A 17,800-nucleotide genomic window follows, 5' to 3' on the forward strand; every position below is an offset into this window, starting at 1 on the left:
CTAATCATGAGAGTCAAACATGAAACTGGAGTGAGTCAGTCGTAAGCGTCATTACAGTCAGAGTTAGATTTAGACGTGTTTGATGAGGGCTAGCAACAGGAGCACCTTTTCAGGGTTTGTTTAAATAAACTAGTTGTACTATACCTGGAAACCAGTGACAAACTGATTTTGATCCTGACTGTGGATGTCAGATTTCATGCCCTATTTCTGACTGAGCAGTGCTTGTTGGTGTGGTTTCAAATGACACTGATAAGATGTATGTAGCTGTCAGACTTCGTTACATAATTACAGTCATTGAGAGTGTGTTAATCACATTCCTTAAAATATTAAGTTTCTGTTCTGCAAGTATGATCCAGCCTGAAGATAAAGGTGAAAAAGTTTCATACATGTAAACAATTCTTTGCAATTATTGTCTTGTCTCTCTCTTATGAGGACCATGTGTGTAAATGCTGAATGTGTAAATTTGCTTTGGATAAAATAATTTGATAAATAAATGAATATATATGTAAAATTATCAAATCTGATGAATGTGTGCATTATGTAAGACTCCTAAACCTACTTACTTACACATTAGTATCTCCTTAATATGCATGAGTTGTGTAATTCATAAATAATAAAGGTTAACTTTCAATATGCTATTTTTATCAGCTGTAAACACGAACCTGTATTACCAAATGGGCCTGATTCAGAATGTTTTTAGCGTTTAATAAGCTACCAAACTATGGTCTGTACTGACGGGTTGAGAAAGGAACTGTTTTGACATTCATTCTGTGTTTATTTGCTGGAATTGTTAATTAGAACAAAATATTTGCATTGACTTGACTGTGAAAAGAGCGAGACCAATAATCGTTTCATTGGAAAATACCTGAGATGCATAAACAGCTCAGTGAAGTTCACAGGAAACAAGGCGAAGCACAAAAATGTTACCAAGAACACACGACTGCCTGATAAGAATCTGAAGTGTTACTCTTAAGGGCATTTTAGAAACCTCAAAGTACCACAGTACAAAGCTAAATACTTACTTTTATCAGCTACATTTTATCAGCTGAAGTTTCTTGTGGTATTTTGTTTATTTGTTTGGCCCTTCAGGAAATACCTTCTCCAGCTATTCTGTCATTAATAGTAGTGAATGTACTGACGTATTTGTTTCCCTTTCAGTGGAATAAATCAAAATAGTGTTTGATGCATAGGGGCGGGACTGTGCTTGGTCCCTCAGTACCACAGAAATCGTCCCACAGTTGGAAGGAAACCCTCCAAACCTGTTGGTGCAGGTATGAGGAGCTTTGACTGACAGACTGAGGTATGAAGTTTCCTCCTGTAATGTGAGTGTGTGCCACTGATTTAAACCGCCGGCTGCGTGTGATGGTGCAGCGATACTGACGACTGTCAGACAAACTCCTGGAGGAATCTGGAGTGAGAAGCACACTGAGCAGAGCCATTCAACCTGAGGGCTGTCCATCGGACTCTGGAGCCAGAGATGCATCAGGGACGCCTGCGGCTGCGGCCGTGGCTGGAGGAGCAGATCGATTCCGGCAGATACCCTGGAGTCGTGTGGCTGGACCAGGTGAGATCCGTCGTTAACAGAGCTGCGTCAGAAATACAGATTGTGTCAAAGCAGCTTTACAGTATCAAACAGGAAAATAGTGTGTCAGTAATGCAGAAGGACAATAGTGAACACTCATCATCCAGCTCAGATCAGTTTAAATAGTGTCTGTGCAATCAAGTCGACGATATCGCTGGAAATGAAGTGTCCCTAACTTAGCAAGCCAGAGGAATCAAAACTTAATTGGTGACAGAATGGAGAAAAAAAACCTTGGGAGAAACCAGGTGTTTGCTTTGAACCAGCCTCATTAAGCATTTGAACTTTCCAGCTTGCCCAGTGAAGTGTTAAACAGACTTTTAACTGCTATACATATCTAGATACGTCAGTCTTGCGTTTTCTTTTCTGTAGTCTGCCAGAGTTTTCCAGATTCCCTGGAAGCATGCGGCCCGGCACGGCTGGAATATCGAGAAGGACGCGACTCTGTTTCGAAACTGGGCGATCCACACAGGTACAGAGACTGATTTCTCTGACTACAGCAGATGGTTAAAAAATGATCAAAATGACAAATGAAGCAGACAGGAAATGTTTCAGACGTATTTCACTGATGTCTCTGAAAAATGTCTTCGCAAAGGTTTCCATTTTTCACATTTTTTCACTTGTTTACATGTTTACATTGTTATTTGGTATAGTGTCAAGTTTCGCTTCATGTGTTGAGTCTGCGAAACTCATATTCAGCAGGCACTTAAAAAAGTCTGAATCTCTTTTCATTTGATTCAAAATGTCAAACCTGTTTAGATTATGATTTTCCAAAAGATTTATTTTTGACTGAGTGATCCTGAGGTGAAGAGAATCACACAAACTATCAACACATTCCACAGAGTTCGACAAACAGAAAGAGTTGAAGATGTTTTGTCTTATTTTGAAAAGCTAACACTTCATGTTTTTTTTTTTTTTTTTTTTTTTTTGTCTGAAAAGTGTGCTATATTTATTTAAAATAAATGAGGCTTGTTTTGATATTTAAATATATAATGCAAAGCATTTTTTCAATTTCTGTGACTGCTAACACTGAGATTTTTTTGCCCAAATCTTTTGAAATGTGCAGATGAAGCATCAGAACAGCTCATTTAATATTGCTGTTATATTACTTGTAATTTTACCAAACATGTTTAAAAGAGAAGTTAAATCATGCCAATGATCAGCTTGGCCAGGAATACAGTTGAAATGTCCTGAAGGCTGGTACAGTAGACTCCTCTCCTCTCCTCTCCTCTCGTGGATTTCAGGGCGATTCAAACCCGGCACAGACAAACCCGATCCCAAGACGTGGAAAGCAAACTTCCGATGTGCGCTCAACTCCCTGACAGACGTCAAAGAGCTTCAGGACAAGAGCATCAAGAAAGGCCACAATGCTTTCAGAGTTTATATTCTCCTTCCACACAGCAAAACAGTCAAAAGACGCAAAGGTATCTGCACATCTATAAACCTTTCGTGATATAACTGAATACTTCTAGGTTTCACATATAGTGCATCTGTGTATGTTGAGTTCCTAAAGGTGATTTAGGTTATTCTCATGAATGCATAAGTCTTGAGTTTGTGATGATGTTTCTCTTTAGCTTCGAGGTGTTTGGATACCGACAGTAAAGCAGCAACACCTCCACAAACACAAAGGAACATACCACTGGAGAGATTTACTACCTTCCCCACTATAATGGAGATGTCATATCTTTCCCGTATGGATACAGAGGCCTTCTGGAAGCTCACAGATGACCGAGGCAGTGCCACGGCTGAAGCCAAATGTGTGGAGGAGGAGAGACCAGTCATCACCTTCTCACAGGGTAACTGTACTCATCTGTGGACAATAATTAAGACTGGCTGAGGTCTAAAAGTGACTAATGAATGACCTCCGCAGGACTGCAGCTGAACAAAACAGATGAGCACGAGCAAACAGAAGCTGTGCTGAAGGTAAGATCTCTGATGGACATGCTGGCTTGACAAATCACAAACACAGGTTAGGAGTCGACTCGAGCGAAAGAGATCTCAGGATGCCAAAGATTAAAAATGGCTCACTTGCATGAATGAAAGCATCTTCAGTGGCCTTGCTGTCAGCAGCAACAACTGTCTGTTGAACACAAACGCTGGAGCATCTGATGCACAAAGCTATAGTTTCAGCGATAACGCCTTGCTGTCTCAAATTACTAAGCTCATCAAGATATTTTTCAGGTGACCGTGAGTGCTTCCACAGGACACTAGAATGGCTCTGGCTCTTCATAAAAAAGTTGCAAGGGCAACTTACCATGAAACTTAAAAAATACTATAGTAACTTAGTCAATAATAGTGTTTCTGATCCACACCTTACTATAGTAAAGTGTATTATTATACTGTATATATTATAGTATTTACAACACTTTGTTAATGAATGCTACAGCATACTGTAGTATTAACTAATAAACTGTAATAAATACCATAGTATACTTTAGTTTTTACTACAGTAAACTGTAGTGTATTGTACTATAATATACCCCATAGTAATGCAGTATTGGGTAAAGTAATTTGTTTATATTACTATAGTTGATATATATATAACCACAGCAACCATAGAATTACTACAAATTAATTTAATTTACTATAGTATGGTGCAAAAACACTATAGTATTTACTATAAATTACTATAGTATTTTTTTTTTTTTAATTTGGGTTACCTCAGTTTAATGGAAGCCTGTTTCTGCCACTAAATAAAACAAGGTAATTGCGACTTTTTATCTCACAATTCAAACTTTTTTTCTCAGAATTGTGAATTGCAATTGCCTTGTTTTATTTTTTTATTCAGTGGCGAAAACGGGCTTCCATAGGTTTTGGGGACATAAATTTGAGGTTATCCGTTTACTTGGGATGAAAAAATAAAAAATAAAAATTGTATGTGTCAACCACTCAAAAAACACTTTAAATGATTATTTACCCAGAAATGAAAACGGTCATTTATTCACCCTATGGAAGTCAATGGGGACCAACAACTGTTGCAGCATTCTTCAAAATAGCTAAATAATAACAGAATTTTTATTTTTGGGTGAATGATCCCTTTGTGGCCTTCATGAACTCATCTCGGCTCCAGCTAATGCTTTGCCAAGCCAACACCGAGGTTTGTTTTGAAAGGCTCTTTTCTAGTTATATTGGTTTTAAGGCGGAGTGCATTCATTCTGCAGATCGTGGACCACCTGAAGAACCTGGAGCACTGGAGTCCCTCGTACGAGAGCGACAGGGGCTGGAGGCCCAACTCCATGTGGATGGGATGCTTGTGTAAGAAAACCTCCCAACATCTACGAAATAAACATTGCAGCAGTGTTCCACCTAACCATTTGATCATTTTTAATAATTATGTGTCCTTATTAGCTATTAAGATCTGTGAACTCCTCTGATTCCAGGCGAGACGATGGAGTTTTCCGGTCACTCCTTCCGGACTGACTGTAACATTCACAATACCTCGTCAGGTCAATACGACTAGACCAACTAAACCAGCAGGTTCATACTACTTCATTTGTATGTGTATTTTTTGCAGTGCAACTGAAGAAAAAGCATAGTAATGGACATGTTAATGAGTGGACAGTGAAACTGTGCCTGAATGATTTTGAGTTGTAATAAATTATGATAAATTATGCAAAATGACAGTTTCTTGGTCACTAAAGAAGACATCAGCTATTTTTATTTTATTTGTTCGCCAAATCTTTTAATAAATCTTGAGTTTATGCTTTGGATTAAACTGTGTGTGGCCTTCATTCCCAAACGAGCGTGCAGGACATCGGTAAGAACACCTGCATCTGCTGACGTATTGAATCAGGTGACTGAGACACCAATGTTAGGAACATTTCAGCTCACTTAGACCAGGGCTGTCCATGTTTAACTCCAAATGTAAGACCTCGATAAGCTGGATGAGACGTGTTGGACACCCCTGACTACTAATCATAGGCTTTTCTCTTTTCAGAGACTGTAAGAAACGCCCGAGACAGTCTGGAGATTTTAATCATATTACCACATAATGTGATTTCTTTCAAGATCATGTCATTCCATCCCACGTCTGAAGAGCCAGTGAGTTTTACAAGCAATGGAACACATCACGCGGTGTAGTTTAAACAACACTTTAATATCAACGGAACAGACTGTATAAATAGCATAACTGCAAGTCAAAGCAATCAGCATATTTGATGCCTTGAGTAAAGAGCCAACGGGCTGTAGAACATGACGCAGAGTCCAGATCAGTAATCGAAGGCCTGGCTGAAGCTGCGTTTCTGAGCGCCTCCTCCTCGTCCTCCTCCTCTTCTGCCGCCGGAGCCGTTGTTGCCTCTGAAGCCAAAGGAGCGGCGTCCTCGTCCCCCAGAGCCTCCGAAGGACCTCTCGCCGCTCTGCCGCATGCTCTCCTGCATATCAGGGAGCTCTGTGGCCACGCTCAGCTGCCAGCGCCGGCTGTCCTGCCATTTGTCCTGCAGAGACGCAGAAACACAAGCCATCAGCGGAGGACAGGCGTCTGTTGACAAGCCTACATTAGTGAAACCTGACTCTCAAACACATGGAAGTGGCTTGGGAAAGAAGACGCCCGTGTGTACAGACACGTCCCTCCAGCGTCGCTTCACAAGCCGCTCCAAACACACAAGTGCATCGTCATACCTGCATCTCTTTCACTTTGCTGGCCGGGATGTCGAAACACACACCCTGTGAGAAACACACACACAGGAGCCGTTAGAAATAAAGCCTGAACTCTCAAAAACAAACAGAGATGCAGATCCTCAGTCTCAAAAAATAATGTCTCGATATTTTCTGGGATTTCATCAATTATGATAATCAGATGATATTCTGCTGAGTGTGTTATTGTGCTGATATCTTGCTGTGGACAGCTGACTCCTAAAGTTTTTGATATTCTTCATGTTCTGTCTGGTGGTCAGTTCACAGCAGTGATAGAAATTAATCTTTTCCAATCAGTTTAAAATGATTTTTACATTTTATGGGCATTTTTACCTTTATAAAGCCTTTTTTTCTAAAACTGTCCATTATCTTTTGAGTCAGATTCTTACATTTAATCAGTGAATCATGAAATCAGTATCAACTAAATTCATCTTTGCAGTGCAGAGGAAACACAGAAGCTCCGTCTGAAGAGGCATTTAGATGCGTTTACACACGGTCTAATGCATTTAACCTGCAGTTACACATGCACTTATAACGTTTGATATTTTAAACCTAAAACATTGAATACTGATATTTGAAATTATCTAAATAATAAAAAGATACTTTAAATGTGAAATTAAAACCGCCAGTAGGTGGCAGCAAGTCGCTATTAATAAGCAAGTCATTGCGATTGAACCAAATCATTTAAACGGAACAAAACACTGTCATGTGCTCAGAGACCTAAAACGGTGCTGTGTTTGGAATTATTTTTGTTGTCGAAATAAAAAACAACAACGAAAAAATGCATTATGGTGTTTAAACCGTAAGTCTCTTAATTAACTTCTTGTTTACTGAACTGTTGAAAAAAATCAGTATCTCAGTAATGTAATGGTAATTTTTGGAGAAACCGGCACTCTTCGTATGAAATTAACTATATGAAGTGGCATAAATATATCAATTTTCTGCCCCAACGTCTTGAATTTGTGATCGTTCTAAACGTACTGAATCATGCAGTGAAGGAACACACTCTAAATAGACTAGACTTCACGTAATGTATGAGTGCGCTCTGTAGGGGTGTTTTGAATGGTTTTTACAAAACTATTGATAATGTCAAATCGCACATCGTTAAAACAACAATCACGACATTATCGCAGACGATATACATCCCACACCCCTAGTCTCACTGCTAATTTAGTCATTTATATGCTACCATGATTTAGAAATAACAAACAGTCATCCTTCAGAATATTGTGCCTTAAGTGAGAATTTGGGGATATGCAAATGTGTTATAGTAATATGTTAAGAAATAAATAAATAATACAGGACAACTAATTGATAAAACTGATAATAGATGATCAACAAAATCCATCAGATTATTCAGGTCTGTGAACAGAGAAACTCATCAGTGGTGTCTGAAGCTCAAGAGATCTTTGTATATGATACAGACTGTGTTGGTTCACACACAAGTATTTTTCCTAGCATACAACTTATTTACATGTACACTTACTCACACTGACTGTAAATGTTTAATAATGTCACATTTAAATGCAGAGTATTTTCCACTTTACATAAAGGCCTGTCCTGACCTTAGTGTGTGTATATATCAAAAAGTGTATGTGTATTTATTTCACATTAATATTTCAGAGTATTCATTTTGATAAAATAACTGTTCTGAGACGTTAAATGCACCTTTACAACTGCCCATATGTTAACCTCAAACCTTAGTACTGCAAGCAATATATCTATGCAAATTCACTGTAATGGCTTAGTGTGTGTGTGTGTGTGTGTGTGCATGTTTCTACAGATCAGTTTATGCTTTTGTTTTATTTAGATAATATGAAAAAAAAAAAAAACATAATTTTTCAATATTTCAAGGAGAACTGGATGTTGAATAGAGTGGGCTTTTTCATAGAAAAGAATAAAATGTTTTTTTTTTTGCTGTCATTAGTTTCTAATCATACGTTTTGGCAATGCGTCCCAGCAAACATCAGACTGTATGTTGTCCTAAATGACGTCTTGGCTTCAGTAAAACACGGAGACGTACCGTCTTGCCCTTGAGGAAGGTCATGCGTTTGATGTGCTCATCGATTCCCTCGCCGAGCTGCTCCTTCAGGCCGCGCCAGGCGTAACCGATGTTGTGCATTTCCTGAGAGCAGTTCAGTATCATGGTGGTGAACCCCTGAGAGGACAAGACATGAGTTTCACACAGATTCCCAGCACTGTATTTAATGACTCGCATCCCGGGCCTAGCTCTGTATTAACTGCAGAAAACTGCTGTAAGGAAATGCTTAGTGTTTGCAGATCCTGTGTGAAGGGTTTGCTGTGGTGTTGACGTACGGAGTCGGAGCTGATGAGGGATCTTTGCTCCAGGCTTGTGGCTCCTGATATGTGAGCGAGGGCCGCCGCCAGCGCCTCCTCTGCCCCGCGCTGCTCGATCAGTTCACGCGCCGCCTCGCGGAAATACCCCACCGCCACGGCCGGGACCGAGTCCAGAAACCTGCCAACAGCAGCATACATCACATTCAATCTGACACGTCCAATGAAAGCATCACTCTCTGTATGTACATCATGAACGTCTCGGACCTCATGGCGTCTTTACTGGAGGACTGGATGATGTCGTTGGCCGTTGGGACTCCGACCCGTTTGAAGGTGATTCCCTGGAGCAGGCGAACACAAGAAACAGCGATCAACCAACCATCATTTGCTCAACTGATGACACTGTGGTTCATTTACAGCGAAGGCATTATTCAGGGTCAATTCAGGACAACTGGGACATTTCAGTCCAATAAAAGTGACACAATTTACCTCAATTCTGTCATATTAAAATGTTAAAAAACAGAACAAAAGCAAACATCATTAGCAAATATAAACATAAAACAAAAACCAACAATACATTGTATGGGTTAAAATGATTGATTTTTCTTTTGTGCCAAAAATCATTAGGATATTAAGTAACAATCATGTTCCATGAAAATATTATAATATCCTACCGCAAATATATCAAAACTTAATTTTTGATTAGTAATATGGATTGATAAGAACTTCATTTGAACAACTTTAAAGATGATTCTCAATATTTATATTTTTTTGCTCCCTCAGATTCCAGATTTTCAAATATTGTCCTCCAAACAAACCATACATCAATGGAAAGATCATTTATTTAGCTTTCAGATGATGTATAAATCTAAATTTACAAAAATGGACCCTTGTGACTGGTTTTGTGCTCCAGGGTCACAAATTATAAATAATACAATAATAATAATAATAAAAAAGAAACCTTTTTAAATTTTGTCTGCGTTTTTTAAAATTCAGACAAATATCTTGTCGGTCACATCTTTCTGATCACACACTTTATCTATCATTTGCTGGTCGACCCATACTCAGTGGTTTATGAACAAGCTGACGGCGTCTCACCGCTTTCTGCTCCACAGACTTGAGCTGGTTCTCCTCCTTGCGCTGGTAAAAACAGATGCAGATGCCAGTTCTTCCGGCTCTGCCAGTCCGTCCGGACCGGTGGATATATGATTCCACATCCTGCATTCACAACACAAGTCTAAGCTGTTAAAGAGCATCTTAAACTATAGAGATCCTTTCAGCAGGGACTCAGAGGACCAAAAAAATACAAATGAAGGAAACAATTAAAAGAACCAGCCAAATGTATGAACACAATATCTAGAACTGAAGTAGTGAGTGGAGAAAATCAACATAAAAAGCAGTGCAGTTTAAGTAAAAGAGGCAAGCCGTGGTGGGACTGACGTACGTTTGGAGGAGAGCACTGAATGACCAGGTCCACCTCGGGGATGTCCAGGCCGCGCGCCGCCACATTAGTGGCCACCAACACCTCGAACGTGCCGTTCCTGAAGCCCTTGAGCGTGATCTCTCTCTGTTTCTGAGGAATGTCTCCGTGCAGCGACTGCGCACTCTGAACAATAACAGATACAAACACTGGCTGTGGTCACATGCAACCAAATAATCTGTTAGAGGCAAACACCTTAATCAATCCCAAGGACATTTTGATCGGATTGCAAGGGGTGGTGTACTGCAGATCATTTCTAATTCAACTGAGAGGACATGTAAATCTTTCATCAGACTGAAAACTGAAACATGACAGTACTGCGCAATGAAGGCGTGCAACGAGCTGTTGTTCTTGTGTCATAAATGACCGACACGTTCCTTTAAAATTCTCATCAGCTCTTGAAGCTTGTGACACATAAACACACACATTAACCCCATCACGTTATTTAGCATTCATATAAACTCTACGCTCGGATTCGTCAATCAGAATGACTTCAGGTATGAATATAAACCTGGCCAGTGCTGGTGGAGTGACGTGTGAGCACCTGTTTGATGGATGCGTTCATGGAGAGCTCCGTGGCCTCTCTCTTGGTCTCGCAGAAGACGATGGTCCGGCCGTGGCTGCCGCTGTACACCTGGACGACATCACCGATGACGGACGCCCGCTGAGACCAGTGACACGCGATGGCCAGGTGCTGCACGCCAGAAAACAGCTCAGACACGGCATATGCTCAATAAAAACAAGAACTGCTGGATATAATGTATGAATGACAGCAGGCACAGGGAATGTGTGTTATCCAATAATTAATCATTACAAATCAGTTTCACACTGCAATAAAGAAATAATGCAAATTACAAAGGTAATGAGAAAATAATTCAGAAAAGTCTGTTCTGAAGCAGAATGAAGCAGCACATAAAAAACTGAATCTGATTTGCTATGGAAAGCAGTTTTCCTCTCTTTTACCACTAATTATTCTCCTATATAAAAAAATAGTTTCAGTGTTTTAAAAACACAGGGATTTGTTGGCATCTTGTCCAGACAGTCCTCTCTTTTTCTGCAAAAATTCAAGTCCAGGCTCAATTTCAGCACAAGACAGACATTAGCTCAACGTAATAATGCGCACAGATCCACTGACTGACCACTTCTACACAGTTCTGCCTTTACTTTTTTGTACTTCATCACATTAGAAGAAAATCTATAAATGACTCTGTCGCCACCTAGAGGAGGAAACCCTCAACTGACTCTACTCTTCAACCCTTCCTGTGACTGGACTTAATTAGGAAACTGTTATTGTGATGTAATGTTCTAGACACTGTGACAGATTTAGCGGTTTTCTTTGTCTTTATACGTCTAGATTTCAGAATGACCTTTAATCTAACGAGCATCATTATATTCACTGACTAATGTTGGGAGTACTCCCACATCTACGCAGGCACGTGTGTTGCATTACCTCGACTGTGGTGGCGGCTTTCTGGGTCTTCTTCCCGATGAGATCCACATGGATGAACTGAGAGCGCATGTATTTCTTGGCCACGTCATAAACCCAGGAGGGACACGTCGCTGAGAACAGCAGCGTCTGCGGCTTCTCCTCTGCATCTGTGAGAGGAAAGTTCAGAAATCCTGTTCAGAGATGCAAAGCCACTTTCTGAAAAGATGATGTACATTAGGGCTGTGTGATTAATCGAAATCGAATCGCGATTTGAGATTAGCTAATCACAAAGCCTGCGATGTGGACATGATATTACTCTCAGAGATGCAGACAGGTAAGGGGGGAACATGGCAGGGATCGGGGGCATGCTCCACACAGAATATTCCCCAAATCGCACAGCCCTAATGTACATCTTTCATGACTCTCGGTGGTTTAGTGTTTAATTTCTCATCAGCCGAACACAAGGTGAACAGAGTGTTAGCCGTGTGGCTCACCTTTCTTGTAGGACACAGAGAGGATCTCCTCCACCTGCTCGGCGAAGCCCATGTCCAGCATCTGGTCCACCTCGTCCAGCACCACGTGCTTGAGCTGAGACAGATCCAGCTTGTTATTCTGCAGATGGTCTCGGATTCGACCCGGCGTTCCCACCAGTATGTCGATGCCATTGCGGATTGCTTCCACTGATGACACAACAAGTCAATCTTTAAATAAACATTTATTTTTCCATTCTTACTACAAATGATGTTCAGTCATTGATCATTCAGTTACAATCATTACTGTTTCAAAAAACAACCCTATGATGATTAAAACCCTACGTTGTGGGTTGTATGAACTTCCTCCGTAGAAACAGGTAACAGACAGCTTCCTGGTGACGTCTTTGAAGTCTTTGGCCACCTGAATGGCGAGCTCACGCGTCGGTGCCAGAACCAGCACCTGTGTGGACGCACATCACACATTCATATAACACTGGACAAATTCATATCTCAAGATTGAGCATTTTCACGAGTGCACTTCTGAGCAGCCCTGTATCTGAGATGGCATGTTAAAAGCACTGGTTTACAGCATGAGCCCATAATGCAGCACAACTGTCCATGTTTCTCGTGCACATCATATAACCGCAGTACCTTCGGGGCGCGGCCTCGTCTCCTGTCCTCCGCTCCGGACTGCAGCTTCTCCACCAGAGGAACAGCGAACGAGAAGGTCTTCCCTGTGCCGGTTCTCGCCTGACCGATGACATCCTTCCCATCATACACAGAGTTAAAGGTCTTCACTTGGATGTCGAAGAGATACGAAACACCACGGGCTAAAAGAAAGAGATGATATTTCAGATCAAAGCCCCAGTGTACGTCACAGATTCACGTGTTCACGAGGCTGTGTGAGCAGCGTTACCCTGCAGCAGTTTGATGGTGTTCTGGGAGATCCTGAAGTTGGAGAAGGCTCCTTCTTTCTGCTCCGGAGTTTCCTAAAGAAATGAGCAGATCATCAGAAACCACCAAGGGCCAGTTGTTCAGAGATTCATCTGGATCAGAATGATGTTCTTCTGTCCAGGATCACACAACCCATCTTACTTCTGAGCAGGTCTTTCACAGCACAAAGATACACACTTTTTCAGATTTACAAATCTGGATTACTAGTGCTCTACAGAGACCCTAGAGGGACACGCTGATGCATTTACACCAATACCTGCTTCTGACGGCTCCATCTCTGATGATTGTGTCAAAGTCGTTAAAGCTTTAAATTAAATATAAGATTTGTGTTTTATACTGACAGCTGTTTGAGGATATATTACATGTTACAGATGTTGTATTTTTTGGACCAGTTTTAAAGTTTTATTATATTTTGTTCCTGAAACCCTTCTGCTGGGATCAGAATAATGCAGGTGTTTTTGTCCCAGTCTCACTAAATGTTCTGAACAGCACAAACTGAGGATTCGATCCTGATCATTCAGAATCCTTTGCCTCTGAACCCATTTTGAGGATTTGATGGGACCAGGCTGTGTTTGAGCGGCTCACTGTGAACAGAAGCGTTAGACGTGTACGCACTTTCTCGCGGTCGCTGTCCGAGTCCTCGCTGGACGGTCCAGGTGTGTCCACTGCAGCAGATACAGGTGTTTTAGCCGTCTCTCCGTTGCCCATCACGTCCTCCACCTTTGCCTTTTTCTTCTTTTTCAGCTGTACAGAGATTTCAGTGAAAGACAGGTGCTCCAGAACAGTGATTTATGACCTGCGTGAGATCAGCAGAACTGCGTTACCTTGATCGGGCTTGTGTCCGTGTTCCCGTTCATGTCTGTGGACTCGCTGGGCTTCTTCTCAGCCTTCCTCTTCTTAGGAGCCGGGGAATCACACTCGACTGCCTCGGCCTGCTGCTTTGGTTCTTTGGTTTTCTTTTTCTTTTTCTGGAGAAAAAAGGAGAGTCTCAGTGGAGGTTCATCTAGCAGGAGTGTGTCAGCGCTCCTTTATGAATAAAACATCTCACATCTGTCATGTCTGATTATTGATCTTTTATTAGATAACTACTCTGTCGTTTCACTTCTGTTCTATATGTGTGTTGACTTGACCCGCTAACACTTGCTCTCTCTATTCATTTTCTAACGAATTCCTATAACTCTAGCGTTCTCTATACTGTTTCCATCGTATCTACTGTGCGTGTGTGTGTGTACACTACCATTCAAAAGTGTGGGATCAGTAAGATTTTTAATAATTTTAATGAAGCTTCTCATGCTCATCAAGGCTGTATTTATTTGATAAAAAAAAAAATGTATTCATCTGCACATCACAGATTAAGCTATTTCTAATATTCTGTATTATATTTTATTTCTAATATTCTATATTGTATTATCTTTTTTCCCATCCACTGATTGTCAACATGACTAAAACTTTCACACATTAAAAAGATCAAAATGACTTTCATAAATACCTACAGGTCACTAGTTTTTGTGATTTAATGCCAATGTTATACAAGACCCTGCAGCACATAAACATAAGCAGCACAGGTATATCTGTAGAAATAGCCAACAATACACTGTATGGGTCAAAATTATTTTGATGATTTTTCTTTTATGCCAAAAATGATTAGGATATTAAGTAACAAACAAATATATTTAGTAAATTTTCTACTATAAATATATCAAAACTTAATTTTTTGATTAGTAATATGCTAAGAACTTCATTTGGACAACTTTAAAGATGATTTTCTCAATATTTAGATTTGTTTAAACCCTCAGATTGCAGATTTTCACATATTGTCTGATCCTCACAAACCATAAATCAATGGAAAGATGATTTATTCAGCTTTCAGATGATGAATAAATTTCAGTTAACAAATGGACCCTCATGACTGGTCTTGTGTGATATTCGGTTCCTGTGGGAACATTAATTTAATGTGTAACACTGACAATTCATTACTTGTTCAAAATACTCCTTTAAACAAGCAGCGATCTGAGGCGCGTGCACGGATATTTCAGCTCCGGTAGTGCGCGCGTTATTTCAAGGCCACGCCCACAACACTATTCGCGTAACTCCGCCTACGGGAACAGCTTTCCACAGTATTACACAACACCGACTTTATGCTCCACTACAATAACATTCAACTATATCATGAAAATACAACTCTGTATTATGATAAAATGTCAACGGACTCTTATTTTATCCCCTTGACAGATCGTTAATCGTTAATATTTGTTATCGTCGCTATCGCAACACACGCACGTGCTGTTAGTGTCCATGCTAATCACACGTGATCGCAGATGTACCTTACGTCACATATTTCGACTTCACATGAACACTGTCGGAGAAAAAAACAACACAAAACCCTTAACACGTGCGCTGTGTGAGTCCCGAGTCGAGCAGGGCAGCGGTGATATGAGCCCAGGGCTGCTGTGAGTACCGGTACCGGTGTGATCTGTCTCCCTTCGCCGCTCACACAGAGCCGCGCGCTGAACTCCGCTCACCTTCAGCAGCGCCGGGACGCCCTCCGCCTCCTCCAGCAGTGAACTCGCCTCGGCTTCAGGCAGGATCTTAGACGGCATCTTAGATGTTGTGGGGCAGATGGACATGTGCGACCGTACTGAGATCGCACCGGAGGAAAAGAAAGACCCGGAAGCGACGTGCGTAGAAAGGAAGCGCTCATGCAAAGGCGCGAAGCTCCGGCGTCGAGTGGGCGGAGCTACATTCACAGCACGCGACATTCTGGTGTCTAACAGTGAGCGAACGTAAATAAATGTTCACGTAAAAGAGAGCTGGATCAAAATTATTAACATTAAACCCACAAACAATTGTGACGGTCATTAAAAAAACCCCGCTGTGTCGCTATGACCAATCAGAAAACACTTCCGCTGTGAATCTGACCAATCGTAAATAGGCTCAGTGGCTCGCCCCTCCTCCGGCAGAACATGCTCTGTGTTCATTTCTTGTCTAGAAATTTTAAATCATGTGACGCAGTTAAAGTGAACTGCGCCACGCTGTACGGAACGCCGCACGCGTCAAACTTCATCTCCATGTGTTAAAGCCCCTCACACCGCTTGCCGCTTGTTTCCGTGTTTCTGTCGATCGTGGGCGTTCCTCTAATGATGTAACTGGACGAATGCTATGGGGTGTGATAACTGAACTTACTTTGCTCACATGACCATGTTTCTTCTCCACACATCATTTTATTATATGTTGGTGTTTTCAGATAAATCTTGTAGAAGAGTGAAACTGTCATAACTTCTGTCATGACTTACCTGCACTCAAGCTCTACTGACACACACTTCACTCGTATCAGTAACTCGAGCTTCAGCTGCATAAAGTTAAACCGCTCGCAATGTTGTCAGATTGGTCGACACAGTTACATTATGTCACCAATTCATTCTCTCAACAAAATTTAATTTAGGAACCATGTCACACGGTCTATGACAGATCCAAAGACAAGTCTAGTCTCGTCAAGTTGAGCTTTGTTGTCATTCCGCTGCGTGTGTGGACATACAGTGGAACGAAATGTCGTGCCTCACAGGACCACAGTGCTACATAAATACAGACATACAACAATGAAGTAAGACAGTATAAACCTATACACAACTAACCTACTGACAGATTTTGACCATAAATATACTATATATAAATGTTTACCTATACATATACTAAAAAATACAAACTATACGAATGCTTCACATAATACTGTACATGTGCAAAGAGAAACATCGTAAGTCAAGCAGGAACTACACATAAGCAACAACACCTTTCACGGCTGACTCGTGTTTTTTCCGATTGCTCTAGTGATGATTTCACAGCTTTATATTCTGAACTATGTGCCAATCAGGACATGGACTCATGTTTAAGTTATCTAGATGCTGATGAATACTTAAACTTTTTTAATTCCACTTGTTCTAATATTTTAGATGTTGTTGCTCCTCTTAAATTGAAAAAACTTAAACACAACTCTAAGCCTTGGTTTAATGACACCAATTCACTCAGACAGACCTGTAGAAGGGCTGAATGTAAGTGGAATAAGGATCACTCCCTCTCTGCATTTCAGCGAGCTGCTAATGCTGCTAAGCGTTTATATCTCTCAGAGTTAATTTTAAGTAACACTACTTGGCCTAAAGCCTTATTCACAAAAATTGATTCTGCTCCTAATCCCACTATTAATCATTTTCCTGTGACATCTGTTTCTCTTTGTGAGGATCTTGCAAGATATTTTAATGATAAAATCTCACAGATTAAATCTCTATCTCTATCTCTATCTCTACCTGCTCTAACCTTGGACTCTCTTATGAGATTGTTACTGGTTTAAAACCTGCTTGCTGCCCTCAGGATGTGATTCCCACACATTTTCTTAAGCATGTTTTTCAAGCTATTGGCCCTGATTTGTTGTTTGTCATCAACAAATGTCTTTCTACTAGGACCGAACCTGACTGCCTTAAACATACATGCCTCTGTTCTGCCTCATCTTAAAAAAACAAATTTGAATCCTACACTTTTGAGTAATTTTCGCCAAATCTCAAACTTACCTTTCCTCTCAAAAAGTGGCCCTGAGCCAACTTTTGCCTTTTTTGAATGATAACAATATACACAAGAAATTTCAATCTGGTTTTAAAGCCTGTCACAGCACCGAATCGGCCCTCTTAAGAGACTGACACCGGGCAGTCTGCAGCTTTGGTCTTGCATTTGACCTGGTCGATCACAACATTCTCTTATCACGTCTTGAAGCATGTGTGGGCCTTCAGGGTACGGTGCTCCAATAGTTTCACTCATATTTAACAAATAGGAGTTACTCTGTCTGCCTCGGGCATCATTCTTCCTCTAATAAACAGCTAAGTTCTGGTGTCCTTCAGGGCTCTATTCTTGGCCCGGTACTGTTTAATCTCTACATGCTACCTTTGGGTTCTATTTTATCTAGATATAGTGTA

At 40.8% G+C, this 17,800-nt stretch overlaps 2 protein-coding genes across 3 annotated transcripts; one reads left to right on the plus strand and one right to left on the minus strand.

Moving 5' to 3' along the window:
• The first annotated feature begins 1,052 nt into the window (after nucleotides 1-1,052).
• On the plus strand, nucleotides 1,053-5,637 carry LOC109057407 (interferon regulatory factor 1-like). 2 transcript variants are annotated; one of them, XM_042736194.1, is made up of 8 exons: nucleotides 1,053-1,564; nucleotides 1,952-2,051; nucleotides 2,824-3,003; nucleotides 3,154-3,375; nucleotides 3,450-3,502; nucleotides 4,741-4,834; nucleotides 4,960-5,056; nucleotides 5,517-5,637. In XM_042736194.1, the coding sequence occupies exons 1-7, from the start codon at nucleotides 1,478-1,480 to the stop codon at nucleotides 5,037-5,039; spliced, it is 816 nt and encodes a 271-aa protein (XP_042592128.1). In that variant the 5' UTR covers nucleotides 1,053-1,477; the 3' UTR covers nucleotides 5,040-5,056; nucleotides 5,517-5,637. The 2 variants fall into 2 exon arrangements, with proteins under 2 accessions (XP_042592128.1, XP_042592127.1); XM_042736193.1 differs by lacking the exon at nucleotides 5,517-5,637 and having other exon boundaries at nucleotides 1,054-1,564; nucleotides 4,960-5,294.
• Nucleotides 5,638-5,656: 19 nt separating this feature from the next.
• On the minus strand, nucleotides 5,657-15,526 carry ddx21 (DEAD (Asp-Glu-Ala-Asp) box helicase 21). The gene is made up of 16 exons (XM_042736192.1): nucleotides 15,365-15,526; nucleotides 13,667-13,810; nucleotides 13,458-13,586; nucleotides 12,805-12,877; nucleotides 12,540-12,718; nucleotides 12,231-12,348; nucleotides 11,910-12,095; nucleotides 11,437-11,582; nucleotides 10,531-10,680; nucleotides 9,951-10,112; nucleotides 9,605-9,724; nucleotides 8,774-8,847; nucleotides 8,528-8,687; nucleotides 8,235-8,369; nucleotides 6,197-6,241; nucleotides 5,657-6,012 (listed from the first exon to the last, which is right to left on the minus strand). Exons 1-16 carry the CDS (start codon nucleotides 15,467-15,469, stop codon nucleotides 5,788-5,790), a joined length of 2,151 nt encoding a protein of 716 aa, XP_042592126.1. The 5' UTR covers nucleotides 15,470-15,526; the 3' UTR covers nucleotides 5,657-5,787.
• Between the last annotated feature and the right edge of the window lie 2,274 nt (nucleotides 15,527-17,800).

This window comes from Cyprinus carpio, chromosome B13 (assembly GCF_018340385.1).
Source record: "Cyprinus carpio isolate SPL01 chromosome B13, ASM1834038v1, whole genome shotgun sequence".
Lineage (NCBI taxonomy): Eukaryota > Metazoa > Chordata > Actinopteri > Cypriniformes > Cyprinidae > Cyprinus > Cyprinus carpio.